This window comes from Eublepharis macularius, chromosome 4 (assembly GCF_028583425.1).
Source record: "Eublepharis macularius isolate TG4126 chromosome 4, MPM_Emac_v1.0, whole genome shotgun sequence".
NCBI lineage: Eukaryota > Metazoa > Chordata > Lepidosauria > Squamata > Eublepharidae > Eublepharis > Eublepharis macularius.
This window is the reverse complement of record NC_072793.1, coordinates 13969032-13992278: the sequence shown is the minus strand read 5'-3', so window position 1 is coordinate 13992278 and position 23247 is coordinate 13969032. Positions and strand designations below refer to the sequence as shown.

The window sequence follows — 23247 nt, the reverse complement described above, 5'->3', positions numbered from 1 at the left end:
TGTTTTGGACCCAATCCTGGCCATTCAGTGGCGAAATTGGGCCCAAAATGGCAAAAGCGGGCTGAAAATGGCCGAAAAGGGGCCCAAAATGGTCAGGATCGGGCCGCTGCTGAGCGGGAGAGTGATCCACCACCTGTCAGAGGCCCAATCCAGGCCATTTCGGTCCCAGTCTCTGAAACAGGCCCAAATAGCCGAGAGTCAGGAAGGCGGGGCCACCTAACATGTTACCTCTTTGCGGAACTGCCGGAACTGCGTTCCTGCGTGTTCCCCCTCAAAATGAGCACTGGTTACCTATATTAGCATGGAAATTTTATTTTGTGAATTAAACTGTCCAAATGTTGTATCTAAATCCAGTAGTAAAAATTATAAAACAGACACAGTGATTCCAAAAGCATGGTCAACTAAAAGAAACCAGAACCACATCAATGAAACGATCATCAGTTTTTGTTTTGTTAACATTAGCCAGCAATTTCACTCTGTTCTCGCAAGTTTTATCAAAAGGGTTTCCTACAAAGCGTATGGAATAATGAAATATTTCATGTATTCTAAGGTAGGCAGGAACAAAACAAAAGTACTCCCTAAGGATATATCCTGAAAGCTCTGCATGGACACAAAGATTTCCTGAACTGGGTCAACAGTAGAATCCTAAGCAGAGTTATACCCTTCAAAATCGACTGAGGTCAACAGGCACAGAAAGGTATGACTCTGCTTAGGATCGCACTGCAAGTGACCATCTACACCTGGTTCCGCATTTTTCCAGGTTATAGCCTTTGAGCTGTTGCAAAATTTGATTCGTGTTTTGTTAATTTTAGATTTTTGAACTCTATGTTAATTCATCACATTACAATATTCGATTATCTTTATATGAGCGATATATTTTCATTATTAAACTGCTATCCCTGGTGGTTCACCCCCTTTGCTTCTTAATTCATTTGGAATGGTCTCCTTTATGCTTTATGTGAAGTGACCAGCGGGCCAGACACCAGGAGGACATTGGGAAAATAAAGAAAACACACACCTGTTTGGATTCCATAGGCTTTTTCTCAGGAGTCCGAATTTTACCGATTTCGGGTCCAGTACTAGGTTCGTTTTTGCCTGAAAGTTTTTATTATAATATCTTTACTTCCAGTGAACATAAAGAACATATACACATTCTCACAAAAACAAGCTTAAATTATATTAATCCATAGATTCATATTATGAATAATTAAATAATAAATAATTGGCTGTTGCCGCTGGACATAGGTAACATTTTCAATCATTTAATTAACTTCTTTACTCCTCCGCACTGAGACTACCAACTAAGAAATGATGCATAAAAAATTGATGCTTATCTCTGTTGCTGAGGAAGGAATCTTGCTTCTACACTGACCTACTGAAACAAAAACACACCATTCTCACCCCGTCTTCACAGAAAACTTTGTACTACTGATAAAAAAGAAGAAATTCGAGGGTATAGGATCTCAGTGATTTAGACTGATAATAAAAAGATGATGATCCCTGACCTACACTATTGTTATTTCAGCACTGCAGTGAACAAGTTAGATTTTAAAGGGCCCTGAAACATAACAGCAACAATGAAAGCAATAGTAAAATGACTTTCTGCTACTTATTTTGGGAAATAATTCCATATAGACTATCCTTACCAACATTTTACAAAATAAGGCATTTATGCTTTAAAAGAGAGTGAAAAAATGAAATAATTGTGAAGATGTACTTTTACAATGACATATATGAAGGAAAAATCCTCAAAAGCTTTTGTGGTTCATAAAAAAAGAACAAGTAGGAGTCACATTTGCTCATACTGTTCAAGGTATCTCAGCATCTTCTAACTCCTAAATCTGAAGGGAGGGTAGGAAGGGTTACATCAGTACTTAATTCTTGTGGCCCCTTCTTACACGCCCAGGGTAATGCCAATCGCCACTTTGGGGTCAGGAAGCAATTTTCCCCAGGGCAACTAGGGATCCTGACAGTGTTTAACCATCTTCTGGGCATGCAACAGGGGTCATGCGGGGGGGGGGGGGGAGTATGGGGGTAGTTGTGAATTTCCTGCACTGTGCAGGGGGTTGAACTAGATGACCTTCCAACCCTATGATTCTATGAACCTTTACAGTTTCATGAACAGACAATTAGCTCTGAAGCCTTTGCAAAGTTTTTGCTGATAAAACAGCACAAATACGCTCTGATCTGGATGCTGAATGTAATATAGACAAGGTGGAAAAATGCTTAATACACTGTCTGGTTCAAGTATGGACCACTTTGAACAAGTTACAGTGACACGATCCTGGCATCTGTGAAGGGCACTACTCATCTTGCCCATCTTGGCTGTTAAAATCAAGGAAGGAAGGACCAAATAAATGAGCCCTTGAAGTCTGTTGTAAATCACTCACTAACTCATGGCACCTTCCCCTGGCCATTCACACAAGTGGTTATTCGCTCACTAATTTAAAAAAAGTCTCTAGACAAAAATGATGTAGCCAATTATATCCCAGTCTTTAATCTGCCCTTTTTAGGCAAAGTGACTGAGAGAGCAGTAACTGACCAACTCCAGCTCTTCTTGGATAATTTTAGTGCTTTGAACCCTTTTCAGTCTGGATTCAGACCAGGCCAGGGAACAGAGACAGCTCTAGTAGTGGATGATCTTTGCCTGAATTAATTTTTTTTACTTTATTTATTTTTTAGATTTTTAGACCACCTCTCCCACAAACAAGGCCTGAAGCTATTTACAACATTAAAACATAATAAATATTATGCATTAAAATAAAAAAACATTATCATCACAATTAAGGGGGTCCCAAAATAATACAATCAATAATAGAACAAAAATCCCATGACGCATCATGGCTGACTAAAGGCCTGCTGAAGCGGCTCTGTCTTGCATATAGACAAGTACAGACAAGGCCATGTCTCACTGTTGCTCCGTTCTGCAGCCTTTGACAAAGTACATCATGCCATTTTTTCTGAGACATTTGAAGGCAGAAGTGGTCAAAGGATGTGATTTGGGCTGGTTTAAATTGCTTCTCATGGAACAGATTTAAACAATCCCTGTCGGAGACGAGCTATCTCCAGAGTGAGAACTATCTTGCGAGGTTCCACAGAGTGCAATCTTACCCTTCATGTTATTAAACCTCTATGTAAAGCCTTTAGGGGAACTCATTCATAGCTATGGAATTAGATGCCATCAATATGCGGATGACGCCCAACTCTATATCTCACTATCCAAATCACTGCAGGATGCAACAGAGACCTTGGGTCACAGTTGTGGTCAAATGGCTGAAAGCAAACAAATAGAAAATGAACCCAGACAAGACAGAGGGGATGCTCACTGGAATAGCAGAGACCTTAAAGGACATTGTACTCCCCACTTGCAATGCAGATCGTCTGACACTTGTAGACTTAGTTAAGAGCCATGGGGTTATATTGATCTAGCACTAGGGATGTGTAATTCAGATACGGGATTGGTGGGGGGGGGGGAGACAGATTTTTGCCAATGCAGCTAAATCTCGGGTTTCCAGAATCAAATCAGAGAATCCCAGATGCAATCCAGGAATCCAGATCCCCTAGATAAATCTGGGAAATGTGGTTTCTGCCTCTGGCTGGTTCCTTTCTGGGCTTCTCCCTCTTTTTTCCCAAAAAGGGAGGGCGAGGAGGGAGCAGGAAGTGAGGCAGAGGCAGGAGGGAGGGGGAGTGAGCGGCCAATCCGTGCAGGAGCTCTCCTTGTCTGCCTGTCTTCTTTGAGTGACACTGATTCAGTTAGGCTAAGTTGCAACGGTGTCCCTCGCTTCAGATTGGTTTGGGTGGAATTCTCTGTTTTGACACGATTCTCTTGTTTGATGTTGGTCCCCTTGATACCACCCATTCCTTTGCTTCAGTTTGGTTCTGTTGGGCTTCCTGAAACATTTGGGATTGTTGCCTTTGGCCACTGGCAGCCTTGCCCCTGTGTGTTTCTGCCTGAGATCCTACTTGGAAATGTTTCCCCGATAGAAAACAATGGAAAGTGGCTCGGGGCTGTAGGAGCCCACAGAACTGGACCTGGGGACTAACCTTCCTGAAACTTGGGGGAGGGGTATCTATAGAGGACAGTCAGTTCCCTGTAAATTTGGTGGAGTTGGCTTGAAAAATGCACCCCAGTCCCTCCGGATAGCCCCAAATAGTCTTCCCTATAGGGAATAAGGGCAGAATCAATCTGGGATTCTCTGTTCTGTCTTAACCAGAGCAGATAATCATTCTTGGATTCAGAAATCCCAGATTTGTGTGCATGTGTATGTTATGTGCTATCAAGTTGTTTCCAACTTATGGTGACTCTATGAATGAAAGACCTTCAAAATGTCCTATCATTAGCAGACTTGCTCAGTTCTTGCAAACTGGAAGACGAGTCAAACCATCTCATTTTAGGTCTTTATTTTTTCCTACTGTCTTCAACTTTTCCTAGTGTTATTGACTTTTCCAAAGAGTCTTGTCTTCTCATGATGTGACCAAAATGTGATAGCCTCAGTTTTGTCATTTTAGCTTCTAGGGAGAATTCAGGCTTGATTTGCTCTAGGACCCACTTATTTGTCTTTTTTGCCATCCATGGTATCCACAAAGCTCTCCTCCAGCACATTTCGAATGAAACAAGTTTCTTCCTGTCAGCTTTCTTCACTGTCCAACTTTCACATCCATACATAGTAATGGGGAATACTTTAGTGTGGATCTTGGTCCCCAGAGAGACGCCCTTATCTTTAAGGATCTTTTCTAGCTCCCTCATGCCTGCTCTTCCTAGTCTCAACCTTCTTCTGATGTCTTGGTTGATGATTGAGCCAAGCAATAGAAATTCTTGAACAATTTTAATTTCTTCATTGTCAACTTCAAAACTGTGTAATTCCTCAGTCTTCTTGATGTCCAGCTGTGCTCCTACTTTGGCATTTTCTCCTTTAACCCTTCATCAGTAGTTGTTTCAAGTCTTCACTATTTTCTGACAGCAATGCCTGTCATTTGCCTATCTCAAACTATTAATGTTCCTTCCACCAATTTTCAATCCAACTTTTTCTAAATCTAACCCAGCTTTGCTATGTTCTGCATATGGGTTGGGCAGATAGGGAGATTGGGGGGGGGGATCCCTGAAACCTGGACCCAGATTTCCTGAATTTTGTTTTGGTGCACATCCCTATCCAGCATTAGAAAATCAAATTAAGGCAAAAATTCTTTCTACAATTCAGTTTAACCTGGAAGGTGGTCCCCTACCTTGACACAGCTGATCCGGCCACCTGGATCCATGCCATAGAAACATCAAGACTTGACTACTGTAACGCACTCTACACTGGTCTCCTCTTTAAGCTAACTTGGAGACTCCAGGTGGTGCAGAACGCTGCAGCTTGGTTATTATTGGTAGTTAGGAGAAGAACATTACTTCCATTCTGCAGTCACTCCACTGGCTACCTATCAGTTACTAGGCCCAATTCAATGTATTGGCTATCCCAGACAAAACTCTTAATGGCCTTGGTCCTGCATATCTTCGGGACCGACTCTCTCCCTATATTCCACCATGGCAGCATTGCTCATTTGAACAGGGCCTTCTGCAGATGCCACCATGCACATGGGCAAAATTAACAGCTGCCCATTCATGCACATTTTCTGTGGTGGCCTTAGGCAATGGACTACCTGAGGAGGTCAGGAAAGATCCTACTCCCCTCGCTTCCTGCAAATGAAGCAAGAGCCCTTTTTTACTTAGATAGGAAGGCTGTACTGTAAGGAAGTGATCTCAGAGGGATACGTTGGTAGAGGGATATGTACTACTAGGTGCTATCTGTTGCTCTTGGTATGATCGTACTGGGTAGTTCTAAGTTGTTTAACGTATGAGAATCGCTTATGCTTTGTTTCAGCATTTCTTCAACTCTGTATTAGATTTCTGCTGGTTTTAAATCTTTGCACATTTGCATTTATAGACCCTCTTACATTGTTTATCGAAATGTCCTTGAAACTGACTATTCTAACTCACACTGTATAATCCACCTTAAATCACTGTGAGAAAGGTGGACTTATAAAGAATGTAAATCAATCAATAAATTTATTGTAAATAGCTGTTTCACATTAATCAATAAGCAGAACTTGTGTCTTTGAAATGACAGCTTTGACAGCAGTATTCATATGATTGAACTCAAATTCTAATATTCTAAAGGGGTCTTTTCATTCCCGCAGAATAGGTCTTGGTTCTATGAAACCATTATTTAATTACAGAATATTTTTAAAGACAAGATGAACATTATGCCAGGATATCTACAATCCTTGAACTTAGGATGGGTCACGCCAGTGCTTAGTTCTTGTGGCCCTTCCTTACACAGCCAGGATCATGCCAATCGCCACTTTGGGGTCAGGAAGCAATTTTCTCCAGGCCAGTTTGGCCAAGGATCTGGGAGGTTTTTTGCCGTCTTCTGGCCATGGAACAGGGGTCACTGGGGGTGTGAGGGGCAGGTAGTTGTGAATTTCCTGCATTGTGCAGGGGGTGGACTAGATGACACTGGGGGTCCCTTCCAACTCTATGATTTGTGATTCTTCAATACACAACTACTTAACTTTTCAAAAAAGGAAGTGATTTTTTTATTAGTACCTAACAATTTTGCCAATAATTGGGAATATGCCTATGCAGTCTTGAGCACTGCAGAATATTACTTGAGTCACAAAACAGCTATACAAGAAAACAGAAGTCTGATGCTAGTAGTAGAAAACAGTAGTAGTAAAACAGAAGTAGAAAACAGAAGTCTGAGGTAGTAGTAAACAATAGTAGTAAAACAGTAAACAGTAGTTTACAGTAGGGGTCAGGAAGCAATTTTCTCCAGGCCAGTTTGGCCAGGGATCCGGGAGGTTTTTTGCCATCTTCTGGGCATGGAGCAGGGGTCACTGGGAGTGTGAGGGGGAGGTAGTTGTGAATTTCCTGCATTGTGCAGGGGGGTGGACTAGATGACACTGGAGGTCCCAACTGTATGATTTATGGTTCTTCAATATACAACAACTTAACTTTTCAAAAAGGGCAGTGAATTTTTTATTAGTACTTAACCATTTTGCCAATTAATTGGGAATATACCTATGCAGTCTTGAGCACTGCAGAATATTACTTGAGTCACAAAACAACTATACAAGAAAACAGAAGTCTGATGCTAAGAAAGGGCTATTTCCAGTATGAAACAACATTTCATATCTTATCTCTGAAGCCTTGTTTATGTATAGCCAAAAAAATGGTCACAGATTCAAGACTAGAGGTGGGCACGATCCAAAAAAAATTAACGATCCAGCTGATCGTGGATCGGCGCTGGCGACGATCCCGATTTAACGATCCACACCAATCATCTCCTGTTTCCAATCCGTGGATCATGGATCGTGGAGGCCAAAGCAGGGCGCACTGCTATTCCCAGCGATGTGGGAAGGTGGGTGGTGGTGGTGGCCGCCGGGCCTGGCGGGCACAGGGAGACGCCTCCCCTCAGGGGGCGGGGGATCTGGCCACTCGCCGGTGGCACCCCCCATGTGCCCGCCCGCCAGGCCAAAAAGGAGCGAGCTGGCGAGAAAACAACGGTGGAAGATGACGGCGGCCGTTGGGAGGTCTGTGTTTGGCCGTCAGAGCTGCCTATCAGGGTTTACAGGGATGAGATTGGAGTGCCCATGGCTACAGAACACCCCCTTCCCCCTCCCTCCCTTGGGTGGCTTCTCCCAACTGGTGACTGCTTTGCTGCTCCATGGTTGGAAGGAAGCCCTGCTGATCAAGGAAAGCTGGGCTTCCATTCGGGTTTCCAGGGCGACAGAAGGAGGGCAAACACAGCTCAGGCATTCCCCTGGCTCCACTGCCAGGGCAATAGATTGCTGGTGCCTGAGTGTCTGGCTTCCCGATCCGAGCACGATCGCCATCAATCCAGCCCCGATCCGGGCCCCTCCCGACCACTGGATTGTTGGCTGTGGACGAGCATGATCCGCTGATTCACGATTGCACAATCGCCATTATCGTGGGTTTTTTTCGATCGTAATGCGGATCGTGCCCATCTCTATTCAAGACCATCAGATCCAAAAGCTTTGTAGATACATGATTCACAGTGAAATCCTAAGCAGAGCTACTCCAGTCTAAGCCCATTAAAATCATGTGTGTCAGGGATGCACAGACCCACTGTGAGTCCCTAGACAATGGCCGTTTTCACATTGCTTACTGGCCACGAAACATCGCTCCAAGCTCCCGGAACGACAGCATCTTCCTGCTGCGATTCCTGATGAAATCGCATCAGGAAGACGCCGTCGTTCCGGGAGCTTGGCACGATGTTCTGTGGCTGGTAAGCAGTGTGAAAACGGCCATAGATTCCATCTTGGCCAACTGCTCACACAACCCATACTCAACCCTGGTCCACAGGCACCTGAAATAACTAGGGCCCTAGAATTTTATCTTCCTAGCCACCCCTCCACTTGCTGGCCCTAATGAATAAGGAATGTATCATTTTCTATAACTGTCAGCCAGAGAGATAGTAAGGACATGATAGTTTTGCTTATTCATTACAAGGATCTTTGAAAATCTTAAAAGCACAAGATTTAAAAGGATATGGAGCTACAGAAACTCAGCTTAAGAAACTCATACTAGTACAATTTGTTTCTTACTCATAAATCAATACTAGAATTTCATTCTCCTTGATTCAAAGGAAATGAACGGGCCGTGAATATTAATGTGTACAACAAACAATAACCTTCAGCAGCTGGTAAATGTGAACATGACATTTCTACTCTCTATTAAACTTGCAGGAATCAGAGGTTTATGCTAATGAACAATTCTTTAAATTATGAGGGTGAGATCTTCAACTCAGCTCCCAATCCCTAGAGGAGTGGAAATAACATTAACTTTAATGCCTTTAATTTTTTAAATTCTGAACTGCATGGTGGCCATACATGTAATGAGCAGCTAGAGGAATAGAGCACTGTTCTGTCATCATCAGTTACATACTGGAATTAAACCTGGGTAACAGGCTGGCTTCCTCCATAATTCATGCATTGAAGGGGATCCACTGCTAATGGGCTATTTATGTACATTGCCATTACATTATTTACATTGCCACTATATATTACTTCCAAACATATCATTCTATGCTTGCTGACACACTTTTTAAAGCAATCACATGACTGTCTCCATAAAGAAATACTAAGTGGGAATTTGCTGGAAGTATCCATAATTTCTGAAGGTCATCCACATCAGAATATTTATATGCATAACTAGGGGTGTGCACCCTGAAAATATTCAGATTTCCCGCTTTGGGTGGGGGACTGGGGCTGGGGGTTGGGGTGGGGTTTTTAAAGGGCCCTGCCGCTTGCAAGTGGCAGGAAAGAGGCCCTTTAAACTTCAGCTGTCAGGCGGGGGAATCCTCCTTGCCTGCCAGCTGAAGCTTAAAGGGGCCTGCCGCTTGAAAGAGGCAGGGAAAGGGCCCTTTAAACTTGGGCCCCGAAGCTTCACGAATGCTTCGGGGAAGATTTGATTTGGGATTTCTGAATTGGGGCCAGCATGCTGGCCCTGATTTGGGAATCCCGAATCTTTACAGATTGGGTCCGATTTGGGTATTTTACTAGAATTGGAAACCCAAAGCGCACACCCCTATGCATAACTATGTTTTCCAAGTGTAAATACTGATGTGATCATATTTTAAAGACTCTAAACAGTGCTTTTTGCTTTTTAAAATACTAACCACTTAATTTTGCAGCTTCATCCTTCAGCACCTCACTGCAAATGCCCAATGCCCTCTCCCAGTCACAGGGTCAGACTTTAGTTTTCAACCAAGTAAGAGTGGGAGCACCAAAGCACAGTGCCCCTACTCAGCCAGCCTCTCCATAAGGACACCATGGTCAATGGTATCAAAAGCCACCAAGGGGTCCAAAAGAATCAGTAAAGGTACACTTAAGGAGGATTCTGAGTAGACCTGCTTAGGACTGCATTGTAAATCTGGGTTTTGTGAATGTAGGTCAGAGGGCTCTACTGCTTCTTAATTTTACAGTGAATGAAAGGCATTTGGCACCTTCCATGGTCAAGCTTCAGCCATCGGGAATGAAGCAAATTTTAGAGCTACAGAATAAAGTATGCTAAATGAACGTCACAACATTTCTTTTGTTCTTTTCAGTCACACTATTAAAAGTTCAGAAGATTGAGTTCCCTGATCTAAATTTATTTTTCAGGCATATTCTGCTTTTTGTTACTGTTGAGATTACTATGGCAGAAATTAAGGATGGCATGCCATATTTGCTTCTGAAATTATCTTAGCTCTCATGAATTTAAATAAGGTTCTTCTCATGACTATATCCATGAACTAGTTAGTGTCCAATTAACTTCTGAATAACAGCCTAATCTGGCATAGCGCTATGACAGCTCGTATGTCTATGATACAAAAAGCTCCTCAGATATGCACCCAGGGCACCCTCAGCTCTGAACACATGGCTAACTCTGCTTTTCAGGCAGTTAATGAGGTGGGTTTTTGCACTGCATAGCTCTAAAGGAAGTCGTCCTTAACAGCACAAACGGAATCAGAGCAATTTCAATTTTGATGCAGTACTCAGTTCTTCAGCATTAAAATGCTGTCCTGTTCTGAAATAGATTTTATGCTAATGATATTATGGATTTCTATACATTGTTTCATGGTCGCTCTGTCAGGTTTGTTTTCCAATTTGAGCTGCTTATTGGAAGGCAATGGAGCTACCAACATGAGCTTAGCAAGCACTACATGTCATTTTTTATTTCAAAAATGGTTACTTTATATAATTTTCCTAACTCAACGTATCTGCAATGTCTCAGTGTGCATGTGAAGCTTTGATGAACAAAAGAATCTCTACATGTGTTGTAGCTACTTCATTCTTTTCCAAAATCAGGGTGTACTTTGTATGAAAATGAGAATCCCCGTTGATCCTGTTGTGAATTTCTATCTCACAGACCTGTGCAGTCCCAGTGAATGCAAAAGTCTATGAACACATCAGAACCCCAGAGAACTTTGGCACGGTCACTATATGAAGTTTTGGATTTTTTAAAAACCCTACTACCGCCAACTAAAGTTATTCATTTTGCAGTTGCATCGTGATACTGAATTAATCATTGTTCAATGGGGAGGATTCTTCCTTGAAGACAAGTCTAATGCATATCTTACTGCAAAAGCCTGCTTCAAGAGTTCACGTTCATCCTAGACAGTGGGCACCCTTACTTTTGATATTATTAGGCAAAATGCAAGCTAGTGGATTTCTTTCCCAACAGTAGCATGGGGAGATCTGGTCCCTCTCCAAAAAACAAGAAGATTTGCATTGCATTGTGCTCATACTAAGAGGACTGGACTAGACAGGAGAACAGCAGGTTCTAATTGTTGATAGTACAAACTGAGTACTTTCTCATGTCGCCACACAGACACAATCTGCAGGATCTATATTTTTGTCTCATAACCTGTTAGTTCATCTCCTTTCCGGCTCATTACCTCTCCAAATAATGGAACAGGAGGATATGTTTGCGCTCCAAGGAAATAACATTTACGAAAACTTCTCACTACAGGAAGTACTAGCAAGGACACAGAACAAACATGATTAGGGATTAGAAAATGGCCCAAAAGAGAGACCCACAATTTTTCTTATTTTAATGGTGTCTACAACCTTTAATCCAATCTTGTGAAAAAGAATAAAAAAGAGTCCACAAAGTTTTCTCATAAAACTTTGCTGATATTTTTAAATCCTAGACATACAGAAGGACCTTAACTCTCCTGGACTTCTCAGCAGCTTTTGATACCATTAATAGCTGTATCTTTATGGACACCACTGGGTCTGGGAGGCAATGTTCTGCAGTGGTCCCAGTCCTACCTCGAAGGTAGCTTTCAGAGTGTGGTGCTGGGAGACTGCTGCTCTGCACCTTGCAGAATGCACCGAAGTGGGTCATAGGGACCATACCACTCTAGTCTTGTTCCATCTAAGCCGGCTTCCAATTTGTTTCTGAGCACAATTCAAGGTGCTGGTATTGACCTTTAAAGCCCTATATCATTTGGGAACTACATATCTTAAGATCATTTTCTCCCATATGAACCTACTTGTTCACGCTGGTCATTTTTGGAGGTCCTGCTCTGGGTGCCCTCGCCACCTAAAGCTAGAAATGTGGCAACCCAAAAAAACAGCCAAAACTTTGGAACTCCATCTCTTTCTGTATTCCACCAGCGGGTGAACACTTTTTTGTTTTGTTTGGCATGCCCCCGTTAATAGTTATTGGCCCTCCTTCCTGTTCTCGGTGTGGCGTATTTTTATTGACTTATTTTGAATTTAAAATTATTGAATTGAATTTAATTGAACTGGCAGAGAATCTGTAGTGAGGCATAAAAACTATGGGTATAAACTAAACAGATAATTATGAGAAACCCTCAGCTATTCCAGAACAATGCATACTTTCTGGATTGCAACTCTTATCTTTAAGGATCAGTCATCATTTTTTTAGACAAATAAATTACCAGTAGGGTCTAAATATGCTTTTTAATCCAGATTTCCTCTCTGGAAAAAAAAAATCCACTTCCACAACAGTTACAACACATTCTGTACTTTTCCACATTGGTACCACTATGTAAATATGGTAAATCTTTGTGCATTACAGGAAACTGGGAAAATATATTTCATATACAATAAAAACAAGCTGCCTTGCAAGTTTCTGTCCAACCCTAGCAAGCAAATAAATAAATAAATACTGAGAGAAAACAACCCTAAAAGGCTGCAGTCCAGAAGCAGAGCAAGTAGAGATGTGCACGAACTGGAAAAAACAACAACCATGGGAACCCGTTTGTTAGGTATGAGGTTTGTCAGATTACAGAGCCCTACAACGGCCCCCTTCATACCCAGAGATCCCAAACTTCCCGGGAGTCTTCACCAAGCTCTCCTCCAGCCACCCTCCAAGTTTTGTGAAGATTGCAATACGTTGACTGGGCGGCAGTCAACAGACCAGACCGCCTCCCTTCTGTCCTCCTGGGTGCCATGAGCTTGGGGGGTGGGGGTGGCCTGCAGCACCCCCTCTTGTGCCCTAATGGGCCCCACTGTGTCTGGCATGTGGGTTCTGTTAGTACCCTCCCCCTCCTCACGGGCCCGGGAGGCGATCAATGGACTGGATCACCTCCCTTTCTCCCCCTAGATGCCACAGGCTCAGGGGTGGGGGCCCCGAGGCACACCCTTGTGCCCTAATGGGTGCCCACTGTGCCTGACATGTGGGTTCTGTCGTGGCCACCCCCTCTTCGCAGGTCCAGGAGGCGGTCAATGGACAGGACCGCCTCTCTTCTGTCCCCCTGGGTGCCACAAGCTCAGGAGGTGGGGGGGTGGCCCATAGCACCACCCGTGTGCCCTAACGGACACCAATGGTATCTGATATGTAGGTTCTGTCAGTGGCTGTCCCCTCCTCACGGGCCTGGGAGGGAGTCAATGGAATGGACCGCCTCCCTTTCTCCCCCTGGGTGCCACAGGATCAGGAGGTGGGGGTGGCCCACGGCACCCCTTTGTGCTCACTATGTCTGACAGGTGGGTTCTGTCAATGACTGCCCCCTCTTCATGGGCCCAAGAGGTGGTCAATGGATAGAACCGTCTCTCTTCTGTCCCCTTGGGTACCATGGGCTCGGATGGCCATGGGCTCAGCAAAATACACCTGACTGACACAGTGGCTGCAACAGAACAGGTCAGTGGTGTCCTGGAATGCGGCTGTGGACTTCGGGTATTGGTGGACCGGGAACAAAATGGCTGGATGGCTGGATAGATGCTTCCAAGTTGGGGGAAGCCATTCTAAGTCCCACTTCCGGGGGGTATCTCCCCCACCCCCAGGATGTGAATGGAATGGAATGGATGGATGAACAAATGGATGCCTCCCCCTTCTTGCGGGGAGGGTATTCTAAGTCCCACTCGTGGGAGGCTGTCTCCTCCACCCTGGGGGCATGAATGGAATGGGTGGACGGATTCCTCCCCCTCTTTGGGGTGAGTTCATTCAAAGTCCCACTCATGGAGGGCCATCTTCCCCAGCCTGGGACGTGAACGGAATGGATGGATGGACAGATGGATGCCCCCCCTCTTTGGGGGAGGCCATTCTAAGTCCCGCTTGTGGGGGGCATCTCCCCCACCCCCGGGACATGAACGGAACAGAATGGATGGACGGATGGATGCCTCCCTCACTTTGGGGAGACCATTCTAAGAACCATTTGCAGAGACTTAGTAATGATGCCATTACCAACCTGAGCCCTGACACTTGATGGAGATGCAAGGATGCCCCACCAATTCAGAATTGGTGGCCATCTTTGGAACCCACCTGTCCAACAGGGTTAGTGCGACAGGGCTGAAGGGAAAGTATGTGGAGCCCACCCCCCCTGTCGCAAATGCTATGTTCAGCACCAGAACCAACTGGACAGACGTGGTAGCCATGAAGAGAAGCCATCCACACCAAGCTGGATGGAGAGTGCGTGCGCATGGGGGGGGGGGGTCCTATTACTTCCCACAGCACACAATCAAAATGTAATGACACCTCCACACACACTGAGAAGACATCGGTGCTGACAAAACCCACCTCCCCAACGTGGCAGCCATGCTGGATGCCTTCCCTACCAATGTGGAGAGGTGTTTTGTAGTCTCCTTGCATTGGGGAAGGTGCCTCACCCCACCGATGGGAAAGGAGCGGGGACAGAAACTAAAGACTGTGCGGAAGAGGGGCAGCAAAGAGGGGCAGCAAAGGGCATAACCCACCTCATCACCAGGGAAGCCTCGAAGGAGGCCTTCCACCATTGCCTTCAACTCAAGGCTGCTGCAAGACCCAGAAGAAACTTGCATAGAAGTTTTGGTCATGAGAGAAGTGTCCCAGCTGCAAAGCCATGGAGAAGGAGGTAGAAAATCCCCCCAACCTATTATTGGACTCTGGCTCTTCTCTGCTGCTGCAGACAGACTAACACAGCCTTCCTCCACAAGGATGTGTGGGTGGCCCAGAGCCTGACAGTAGACTACTTTTTCTTTGGCAGAGCAGGCCCCTACCTCACAGACCCCTGCCCATTTAGGACAGGTGCTCTAAGTAAGAATAACTTGGTCCTGTGAGACCTCAGGCAAGGAACCCACTAAGCTTGGCCCCAGAGCCTGGCAGTAGCCTGGAGACCAGGCTGGGGGAGAGCCCCTAAACACTGCTCAGACACCTTTCCATTTGAGACAGGTGCTCAAAATAAGACTCAAGGAGTAAAGAAAGCAAATAGAAGAGTGAGAGTGTGAGCCCTCAGCACAGATAACCACTAAGCTTGGCCTCAGAGCCTGGCAGCAGCCAGGAGACCAGGCCAGGAGGAGAGCCCCTAAACACCGTACAGACACCTTCCCATTCAAGACAGGTGCTCAAATTAAGACCTAAGGAATAAAGAAAACAAAATGTGGTCTTGTGAGCCCCCAGCGAATGTGCCCACTGAGCTTGGCCCCAGAGCCTGGCAGTGGCCTGGAGACCGGGGTGGGGGGAAAGCCCCTAAACACTGCACAGACACCTTCCCAGGCGGGACAAGTGCTCAAAACAAGAGCAATATAGAAGAGAAGAGTTTGAACCCTCAGCAGAGGTGCCCAGTAAGCTTGACCCTGAAACTTAGATCTTGTGTCTGGCCCAGAGCTTGACGGTAGGCAGGTGGCAACACAGAGACTGGGGTGGCTCAGAGTCCAGATAAGTCCAGGTCCAGGGAGGGGTAGCCAAGCAGGGGGAGATTGAACTTAATAAAGGACAACATATCCACCAGGTCCGGGTCTAGATGTAAGCGGTGGGGATGGAGGAGGTCTCCCAAGTGGGAGAATACCCACTCACTCTGGATACTGGTGGGAGGGCAGGAAAGGATATTAGTGGCCACAATTGAGAGGTCTGGCCAGATTGCAGATTTTCATGCCCAATAATCCAGGAGGGGATGGATTGGGGGGGGGCGCTCAGGGGACTCAGCAAGGTACTCTCACACCATCGCCTCCACCAAGTCCTCCACCAAGACAGATGCGCTGACCCTGGCGCTGCCAACTGCCCAGCTCACCACTGAGGACCAGAATTGTGGTGGGTCTGTGTTGGGAGGGTGTTCATGGCCAGGGATGCCAGGCTCGTTTACCACCACCTCCTCCTCCTCCTCCATCCTCTTGTCCACGCCCTCTTCCCTCACTCCTGCTTTTTGACCTGGAACCTGCGTAATGCTCTGCATAGGTCCTTCTTCCATTGCTACAGCTTAGCATTCCGCATGGCGATGCTTCCCTTTATATGGGGGGGTCACATATGCAGGCCAGTCTGTACGGCAGCTCCTGGCAGAGAGGATGCAAGCAGGTGGCCATGCCGGCCTGCAACCTTCTGACCAAGTCCCTGACCCTGGGGAGAAGAGGTTGCTCATGCTCCAGCTCTTTGGCTAGCATCAGATCCAGCCCATTGATCAGGGGGATGACCTGCCCCTGGCTGGACTGGTAGGAGCAGAGGAGCTCGATAGTTTCTTTAAATGGCTTCAGAACACGGACCATCTGGAAGAGGGCTAGCTAGTCTGTAGAGCTGATGCTCAGCTCCTCTCTCCCCTGCAAAATAGGCACATAAGACATTATGTCCTGGACTGGGGTTTTTTGCTCCACCAGACGACTTACAATGTCATAGGTGGAGTTCCAGTGGGTGGCCGTGTCCTGGTAGAGGTAAACCAAAAGAGTGTGAGCCCTCGGGTGAGGAACCCACTAAGCTGGGCCCCAGAGCCAGGCAGTGGCCCTGAGACTGGGGTTGGGGGGAGAGCCCCTAAACACTACACAGACACCTTCCCAGGTGGGACAGGTGCACAAAATAAGAGTTAAGGATTAAAGAAAGCAAACAGAAGAGTAAGAGTGTGAGCCCTCAGGCGAGGAACCCACTAAGCTGGGCCCCAGAGCCAGAAGTGGCCCTGAGTCTGGGGTGCGGGGAGAGCCCTAAACCACCACACAGACACCTGGCCAGGCAGGATAAGTGCACAAAATAAAAACAAAAGAAACAACAAGAGTGTGAGCCCTCAGCAGAGGAACCCAGAAAGAATAAGAAGAAACAAAGACAATCAAAGAGAAAAAAAAGGAGGCCTCAGTCAAACTTGGCCCCAGAGCCAGGCAATGGGGTGGGGTGGGGTGGAAGAAAAAAGGCACCCTCACCCAATGACCTTCCCAGCAAAGACAACTGCAGAAAATAAGAAAGAAGGTTTTCAGTCTCTTTTGAAGCAGCAAATCCATCCAAAAGCTCCCAAATCCACTTTCTCTCACTGCAAATTCCAGCAACAGTTCCTCCCTCTTCCTCTGTCTACTGGAACTGAAAGCACGAAGCAGAGAGCTGTGCTTTATATAAGAAATGCTCACATAGAGCAGAACAGGAGCTCTCTGGTTGGCAGGCAAACCTGCCTAACAGGGTTTGGAGGAATGAGATTGGTGTTCCCATGGTTACAAAAGGCCCATCCTCTCAGTTGCCTAGGGGATTAATCCCCCTGCTCCTTGCTGTATAGGGCAGAATGGGAACTCTCCAGTTGGCAGGGAGAGCTGCCTATCAAGGTTTTATGGGCTAAGATTGGGATTTCCATGGCAACAAAAGGTCTGCAGACATTCCTGGCCTCCACTGCGTGGGGAATCAATGGATCGGCGCCAGCCTGTCTGGCGTCACGAACTGATTACGAATTGAATGAACCGGCGAAAAAAGTCATAGAGTTTGTGGAAAACATGGCCCCTCAAAACACATTTTCCCGAACCACAAATTGGCCTGATTTGTCATGAAATCTGAATTGTTTTTCAATTTGGGCCCACCTCTAAGAGCAAATCAACCAAAGGTATTAAGCAAAGGTCTTAGGAGAAGGGTAGCTTCTGAGTTCTACGCTCATCTGATCGTCTGGATGAAGCAGTTTAAGATCCATCTAGTCATGCCTGCTGGGTTAACTGGTTCTCAGCTTTCTAAGCTTTTTAGGCAGGCTAATGCAAGAGTTAGCAATCTTCATCACATGTATTTCCTATAAAAATGCCAGTTTTCATAGAAATATCAGAGTTGTTTTAGGATGACTGATTTAGCAGCATAACTAGCCCAGCATTTTGAGAACGAAGTGTTTTTTAACAGCAGACTAGAAGAAATCTCTTTAAGGATATTTAAAAACAAAAGATTGAACAACTCACTGTTTCGATTTTGTTCAAGCTGCTCTTTATCTGAATGTTGAAGCTGCTGCTGCCCTATACTAACAGGCGAATTGTGTCCAAGACCATAAGGGATAGGAGAGCCACGTCCATGTGCTTGTAGCAAGTTCACATTGTATGCCATAGCTGCTTGATGGGTAATGAGACGAGGATCAACAGCAAACCTACTCTGATACCCTGTCCATGGTACCTATGTAATTAAAAAAAAGATCCATTAAATACATAGCATAATATTTTGTGTCAATGAAAACAGAATATTGATACATGTCCCCAAAGTAGAAAGGTAGAAAAGTGAGGTGGGAGTGGAGGCATTTTTTTAAAGGTCAATATGTTGTAGGGTTTAGATATGCAAAGTTATCCAGGCAGCCTAGGACATAATCATCCTTGAATCTAACATACATCACAGAGGTGTTGTGTAGGTAAATACATGAGAAAATATGTGAACTGTTAAATTGCTTAATATAAGTAAGAGTAATATCAGACTCATCAAAGAACCCAGGAACATGACAGATTTTAAAACCAGAGAGATAAATAATGACCGGGTGGTCTGTCTAGAAAAAGAGTGGAACTTGGACAAGCAAGGGGATAAAAAAAAATTAATTTGGTGAACAAATAATTTGTGAAATACAATTCACTGCTTGGAAGTTGAAAAAAGAAAAAAAATGCTTCTTGTTCATTTTCCTTTAGCACTTACAAGCTAGACAACTCTAAATCAAAGCAGCTTACGCTTAATCTATGGACATTTTTATTAAAATATGCAGTCATAAAAATAAGAACAAAGTGAAAATCTTCAAAGAAACGCTAATTTTACACTGGCAAATAAGCTAATGAACCTCATGCATACCATCTCCTACCCAGGAGATTATATTAGGTCACTAGAGGGTAACATATTCAGTACTGAAGGTCACAAAGGACAATTTCAGGAACTGGAACGAATGAGCGAATTCATGTATTTCAGTTGATGGCAAATAATATAATTTTCTTTAAAACAGTTACTGTGTCTGAACTTTCCCAGCTTAGAGGATACTAATCCCACTTTAGTCACCAAGTGCTCGAGTTCCTACTTACTCCTTCAAGCAGGTTAGAACCAGGGATTCACCTCCTCACTGGCAGTTTCCCTGCCTGTCCCAACTGCTGCTACTGCTCTACACCTAGACTACTTTGAGCAGCTGAAGAGGATATCCTGCACCCCCAACTTTTACTGCCCGTGCTCCCCAACTGGCTTCCCCTCTCAGTTCATCTGTTAAGGGAGCTTTTATAGTGTGTGCCCCCCCTCCCCCAACAAGGATGGGCACTGGTTACAAGGCCAAATTACTCCAGCCATTAACTTCCGGTTGGGTCATTTGTGCAGTAGAGTCCACTAGATATCTACAAGCAGATTGGCCCTTGACTGATAGTAAGCAACCTGTACACATTCTATGACGATCTTAGTTTTTCAAATATACACTTGCAGTACACATTTTGCAATTGTTAGCCACAAATGGGAAAATGCAATCCATTGAAACTCATCTTTCACGAGACCTAAAAAAAAATGTATTTATACTGAATTTAATTGGCCTTATGTCGTCTCCTTTAAGATTTATAAACAAATCTGTACCTAGAAGGGTTAGGAAATTACTTTCCTTAAAAAAAAGCAAAAGTTTGAATTCTTAGCTTTTATCAGAATTTCATGAGCCCCATTTTCCAGTTTAAGCCATTTTACCACTTCCTGGAAAACACATGCTTTGATAACATCCTGAAGCCTGCTTTTCGTGGCAAAACTCTGACTCTCGAAAGCTCGTATCCTGAAAATCTTGAAGGTGCCAATGGACTCAAATCCTGCTGTTCTTCTGCAGACCAACGAAAACTACAGCCGTGTAGTTGGAAAAACAGCAGTGAGTAAACAGTTTACTCACTGCTGTTTTAATACTTCTATAGCACAGTCAACTGTGAGTTGAAAAAACACATGCAATCATTACAACTTTGATCAATCCATACCTGAAGATGTTTCCATCGAAATGTGGTTTATAACTGGAAGCACGTTGATTATGTGTTATTATGGATTGGATATAAGAATTTATATTTGATGTGAATTCTGCCAGTAAAAGGTATTTCTTTTGAATTACATATGACCAGCTGCATTGATTGCGTGGAAAGTGCTTCCATGAATTACTGAAGCATATGCTTCAGTATGAATTACACATATGCTTCTATGAATTACTGATAGGATTGTTACTAGACAATTATATGACGACTACTTACCCTATGCATTATTTGTAAATTTTCCAACTACACGGCTGTAGTTTTTGTTAGTCTTACATTTAACACCATGGTCCTTTTTGTTGTAGAGTTCTCCTGCAGACCAACATGGTTACCCACCTAAAACGTGCCCTGCGTTGGGCAATTTTTGTAAACAGTTTGGACATTTTAGCTAGTACAGAATGCAGCAGTTAGAATGTTAACATGACATGCTGTGGGAATCACTTTTCCCTGGTATTACATCAGTTACACTGAGTGGTTTCTGGGCCCAATTCAAAGTGCTTGCCTGGATCTTTAAAACCCTGAAATGGTTTGGGAGCACGGTTTCTTAGAGACTGCCTGCACCTTATGAAACTGGTCCAGCATTTGAGAGTAGAGATGGGCACGAAACAAAACACGGAACAAAATTCCAAACTGAATGGTTGGTTCGTTTGCAACGAAACACGTTCCGTATCTCCACGTTTTTACAGAACAAACGAATTTACCTACTGTTCCATTGCTGCTTTGGGAAGCCAGACACTTTGGAGCCATTCACTCCATCGCCCAGGTTCCCCCCAATCTGAGGCCTCCACGCTTCATTGGCAGCTGTCCTTGCCAAGTAGAGAGCTCCCATTTCTGGCCAATCCAGCCAGAAAAAGGGGGAGGGTGAGAATCTCTAAGGCAACTGAGATGGGCCTTCAGCAGCCATGGTAACACCAATCTCTTCCTCCAAAACCATGTTAAGCAGGTCTTTCTGCCAACCAGAGTTCTCCTGTGTTGTTCAATCTTGGCTTTTCCCATGATTAGGGGAAGCCATGTGACTCCCGGTTTCATTTTCTCCAGAGAGTGGGTTGGGGAGCTTGCTGGCTGGCTGTATTGCCAGGAACTTGGGATCTTCGGCCTGCACTGCAGTACGTTTCTTGCTTCTTGAAAAGGGACTGAAAAGCCTCTTTTCTCTTGCTGCCTTTTCTTACTGGGGATTGGGGAGGTGTTTGGGAAAGGGTGCTTTTTTCCCTCCCCTCCCCCATCCTAGTCTTAGCTTTTTACCTCCCCCCGCCCTTTCCAGGCTAGTCTTAAGCCTTTGAGTATAACTGGGTTCTTGCTTCTCTAAATGAGTTTTGTTTGCTTTTTCTCTTTTTCTCCCTCTCTCCTTTTTGGAGGCCCAGTCTTCTGGTTTGTTTTCTGGGGGTTTTTGTCTCCCCTCCCCAGGTAGCCCCTCTTTTATTTGCTTTTCTTCCTTTCTTGGCTTTTTGGAGGGTCTGTCTTCTGGTTTGGGTTGTGGCCCACCCGTTAGCTCTCCGTGTGTGCACTTGTGTGGTGTGGTGCAGTTTGCTCTTTTCCTGCATGCCCCTTTAGTGCCCTCTAGTTATCTTTTGAGCACCTCTACAGCCACTGCCATTGATTGTGTGGTCTTTGGGGGGGGTTGTGCCTCTGGAGCGCTCATTCGCACCCGCACGGGGCTGTTTGCTCTCTGTGTGGACTTGTGTGGTGCAGTGAAGTTTGCCCTATTTTCTGCACACTCCTCCAGTGCCCTTCACTTTTATTTTGAGCGCCTCTACATCCATTGCCACTGACTGGGAGTTGTTTTGGGGGGCTCATGCCTCTGTTGCGCAGACTCACACCTGCACGGGGTTGCTCTACTCTCTCCACTGTGCACATCATCAGGATCCATACTGTTTTTCTATTTTGAGCCCTTGTCCAGCCAGGGGCAGTGACTGGGTGGAGATGGGTTTGGAGGCTGCCCACTGACTCACAACTGCACGGGTTGCTCTACTGTCTGCAGGCTCCCCACTTGCACACTTCTGTAGTGCTTGCATGCTTTGCGCACAGCATCAGCGCCCACACTGTTTTTTTTTTTATTTTGAATACCTGTCGCTGGGGCCAGTGACTGGGTGAAGGTGGTTTGGGGGGCTGCCCGCTGACTCACAACTGAATGGGTTGCTCTACTGTCTGCAGGCTCCCCACTTGCACGTTTTTCTAGTGTAGCTCGCTTTTGCTTTGCGCACACACCATCAGTGCCCACACTGTTTTTTTTGTTTTGTTTTGAGCATCTGTGAAACTGGGGCCAGTGACTGGGTGGAGGCTGGTTTGGGGGCCAGACGCCTCCCCGAGCCCGCCCATGAGGAGGGGGCAGCCACCAACATGACCTATGTCTGGGGTCCATCACTTCAAATGGAGGCATAAGGCAATTGCCATTGATGGCTCCAATTCTATTGAATGGGACTTTCATGGGGGCACCAGCTTTGGGGCTCTATAACTTGGAGATCTGTATTGCAATCTTCACAAAACTTGGAGGGTGGCTGGAGGAGAGTCTGCTGAAAACTCCCTTTGAGATTGGGCTCTCTGAGCATGAAGGGGGCTGTCCTGGGCTCAGACGAACCCCGAATCTTGAACCAGTTTGGGAACCAGTTGAGGTTTGTAAGTTCGTGGTTCAAGTTCCAAGAAAGCGGTTCATTTTTTTCCTATTCTGTGCCCATCTCTATTTGAGAGCAATTGCAGTTACTTTTCTCTATGTGCTAACATTGACTGATGCATGGTTGGTGAACATGTCAGCTGTGGATCCTAAAATTCCATGTGCCTTGAAGTCTAATAAGCCCCTTGTTGTTGGTGTTTCAAGGGGGCCTTGAAAGGAATCTGAGCCATCACAATTATTTTTTTTGTTGGTATCAATTTGTTTTCATTATTTATCTGCTACTCTTTAATTTTCTTTAGCTTACATTTTATCAGCATGGTTTTAACATTCTGTCTGCTAGATTTTACAGTTATTTATGTATGTTTGACACTTGTTTGAGAGGGCTTTAATATTTTTATTCTGCTATGACTTGTGTTTTACTGTTGTCTAGCTGCTGTGGTTAGCGAAGGATGAACAAGTTGAAACTGAATCCTAACAAAACAGAAGCTCCAAAT

General features: G+C 45.0%; 1 protein-coding gene across 1 annotated transcript in view; it reads right to left on the bottom strand.

Annotated features, from left to right (window-relative positions):
• The window catches only part of HELZ (helicase with zinc finger), a 255751-nt gene that overhangs the window by 23359 nt on the left and 209145 nt on the right, over positions 1-23247 (bottom strand). Inside the window, exons 25-26 of the mRNA XM_054976797.1 lie at positions 18106-18313; positions 1019-1095 (exon numbers count right to left, since the gene is read on the bottom strand). Coding sequence (XP_054832772.1) covers positions 1019-1095; positions 18106-18313 — 285 coding nt within the window. The remainder of the gene's footprint in view (positions 1-1018; positions 1096-18105; positions 18314-23247) is intronic.